At 37.0% G+C, this 3,505-nt stretch overlaps 1 protein-coding gene across 1 annotated transcript; it reads left to right on the plus strand.

The window, feature by feature from the left end:
• Nucleotides 1–2,122: 2,122 nt before the first annotated feature.
• Nucleotides 2,123–2,833, plus strand: LOTGIDRAFT_142487 (hypothetical protein; the record flags this gene model as incomplete). The annotated part of the gene is made up of 1 exon (XM_009052412.1): nucleotides 2,123–2,833. The coding sequence occupies one exon, from the start codon at nucleotides 2,123–2,125 to the stop codon at nucleotides 2,831–2,833; it is 711 nt and encodes a 236-aa protein (XP_009050660.1).
• Between the last annotated feature and the right edge of the window lie 672 nt (nucleotides 2,834–3,505).

Raw genomic sequence — 3,505 nt, forward strand, 5'->3', positions numbered from 1 at the left:
ATTTGTTTTTTAAAACCATACTCCACCAGTATTTGTGCTTTAATGGTATTGTGCTCCAGACTGGCGCTATACTCCCATAGCTAGAGGCAAGGACTATATTTAAGGCCCTAATCTAAATTCTTTAGGATTCGCTTCAATTTTTAAAAAAAGGTAGGCCTGATTTTTAAACGATTCACCAATCTGCACACAAACTGAGCAAGAAATTTTGCATTTACAACTCCAGTCTAATTAAACTGTATTAGTTTTAACCAATTTAACCAATTCAGCTAGGGTTTGATGACAGCCCTCTTGAACGTTTGTCAAATTAAACTTTTGATCTAACGTGATGACTTCTCCTTCAACCAATCAAATTTCTACTCTCTCCAGCGCTGGCGTTTTGTGACATGGGTTAGGTCAAAAGATTAATTTGAGGAACATTCAGGAGAGTAGTATACTACTCAGGAGGGCTGTCATTAGACCCTAACTGAAGTGGCTATATTAAAAGTAATTAAAAAAAATGGAATGAAAGTTTGGTGTTATTTTAATGGGATTGTAAAATAATATTTAAATTTAAACAGTAGAGTAACAAACTAAGATAGGATGTTAATATAAATAGTAAGTAATATCTTACTGCGAACTTAAAATGTTCTTAACAGACCCCAGGAGTAGTAAGCAGGCATTGACTTACATTCTACATTCATTGACTTACATCAAACCAGACCCTGTTTTGTTCTTAAGCCCAACGCACATGACAAACTTTTGTCCTTCCTCGAAACAATGTTTGTTCGTTTTATTTCAAGAAAATTTTTTCAAATCACACTTGTTAGAATTCTGAACAAATGTTTCAAGTCTATCGTTTGCGCTGAAATAAAATCATATGAGAATATTTTGGTCACGTGAAACAAAAGTCATGACAGAGCAGCATAAAGAAGGTTTCTTTCTAATTCTAATTATGACATGTTTTCAAGGGACAAAAGTCTGTCGTCTGCGCCTAATTTCATTGCTATACTTACAGCAGGTCTACTAATTTAGGCTTAATTGCTTCATGTGATTTGTTTAAATATCTATGCCAAATGACAATAGCTCCAACCTGTTCCATTTGGCCAAAGCTTTAGATGGAATGGCGGACCAGTTTAGAATTCTGTAGGCCAATTTCTTTTCTTTTTTCTTTTCAGGTCTAGAGTTCTAGAGACTAAAAATCCTGCAACAAAATGGACACCTATGTTCAGAAAGTTGATTTTTTGAAGATTAAAAATGAAGATGAAGAAGATGATTTTCGAGTTAAAATGGAGGAACATTTTGAAGAATGGGAACCAGGAAAGTTTAACACCAAGATGATAATAAACTCTATAAAAATACTGGTAGATAAAGCCTGCATTGAGAAATTTCCTCCAGTTGAAACGCCGTCTGCTAATAGTGTTCTAGAATGTTTATCTCAGATATTTTCAGCAATGGAGTAAGTTTGTTCAGTTTTTTGAATCCCTACATGTTCACAGAATAGTCAAGAGAGGGCTTATTGACGATACTGTCCTATATCATATGCTTTGAAGTTTGAAATATAGGGTGCCCAAAGCCCCGACAGCCTCAATTCTGTTGAGAGGCCACTTTATGGACTAGTTGTATTTTTAATCAGACCTTGATCTGCAGAAATATCTTTAATTTGACTCTTTATTTTGACTCATTCCAGTTTGAAAAAAAGACCAGCCAGGTCATCTGTAGGTAATCTGTAGGTAATCTGTGAGTTGAGTCAATATTTGAAATTTCAATGAACTAGTTATCTAATTGGTTCATTGCTAAAATTGATTTCAAATTCTGTGCCACCAAATTACAAATTCTAATTCTTAAAATCTAGATCTAAATTCTGTTTATCAAACTTTGATGTTATTTATCTCCTGATGTTATTTGTGAATTATTTTATAGTGGTGTAGTAGAAAATGAGAAAGGTAAATATACAGAGCTTCAAGAACCATGTTATGAATTTATTTTAAAATTAATGGACACCGGACCGAATACTCTACCTATAAAACTTATAGAAAATATCATCACTAACTACGAGTTGGAATTTAAGGAATATTTTCAGGTATTTTATATTTTTGATAATATTATAAAGTTTATTGTACTAAAGATAATAATAATTGTTAAGATGATAATATTCCTCTATTATAAAATTATAAAACAAGGTTTCCTTAACTTTTTATTATGTAACAGTGAAATTAGGGTTGGGTCATTGATATCCAAGCCTGTCGTTGGGTTGGGGTCATTGATATCCAGGCCTGTCATTAGGGTGGGGTCATTGATATCCAGGCCTGTCATTATGGTGGGGTCATTGATATCCAGGCCTGTCATTAGGGTGGGGTCATTGATATCCAGGCCTGTCATTAGGGTGGGTTCATTGATATCCAGGCCTGTCATTAGGGTGGGGTCATTGATATCCAGGCCTGTCATTAGGGTGGGGTCATTGATATCCAGGCCTGTCATTAGGGTAGGGTCATTGATATCCAGGCCTGTCATTAGGGTGGGGTCATTGATATCCAGGCCTGTCATTATGGTGGGGTCATTGATATCCAGGCCTGTCATTAGGGTGGGGTCATTGATATCCAGGCCTGTTATTAGGGTGGAGTCATTGATATCCAGGCATGTCATTAGGGTGGGGTCATTGATATCCAGGCCTGTCATTAGGGTGGGGTCATTGATATCCAGGACTGTCATTAGGGTTGGGTCATTGATATCCAAGCCTGTCGTTGGGGTGGGGTCATTGATATCCAGGCCTGTCGTTAGGGTGGGGTCATTGATATCCAGGCCTGTCGTTAGGGTGGGGTCATTGATATCCAGGCCTGTCATTAGGATGGGGTAAATGGGGGCTGGGTTGCCGCAAGTGAGAACTAAGCCACAGCAAATCTTCTCCAGTTCATCAGAAATTGATTAATTTGCATTGTCTTTGTACAAAACCAAAATGATAGGGTTTGTGGCACACAAAATCTGAGTCTGAGCTGAGCCCCAGGAGTAATTCACTCCTGGTGACGGGGCTGTTGATATCCACCATTCCAGTTCCATCCAGACTTCTACCCTATACAAGGGTGTCTTTTTGTTAGGGTGTTCACGGGGTAGTTTGACCTTGAACTGGACTGCATGATTATAATGATCTATAATTACAGGAACCACATCTGACAAAAACTTGGAATGATGCAAATAGTAGCCTAGTTCACCTAAAACAGCTTGAAAACTGACTATTTCTCAACTGATCTGTGATTTAAATTTCAGACTTTAAAAGAAGATAAAGTTAAAAGATATCTAAAAGCGTTAAAAAGATCATACTCCCCACGAGATGGGTTTCAAGATAACAAAGAATATGCTGATCAAGTTGGAGAAATGATTGAACGTATTTTTGATCTGATCGAGTAAGCTGATTGGAAATTTCTTTTCTATGTGGACTCTCTGAAAGAGGTGCCGATTGCCAATGTGATAAGCCTAAATTCCCAAATTAGCTATGTGGACTCTCTTGAAGAGATTTACATCACCTTACACC

Source organism: Lottia gigantea, assembly GCF_000327385.1.
Source record: "Lottia gigantea unplaced genomic scaffold LOTGIsca_181, whole genome shotgun sequence".
Classification (NCBI taxonomy): Eukaryota; Metazoa; Mollusca; class Gastropoda; family Lottiidae; genus Lottia; species Lottia gigantea.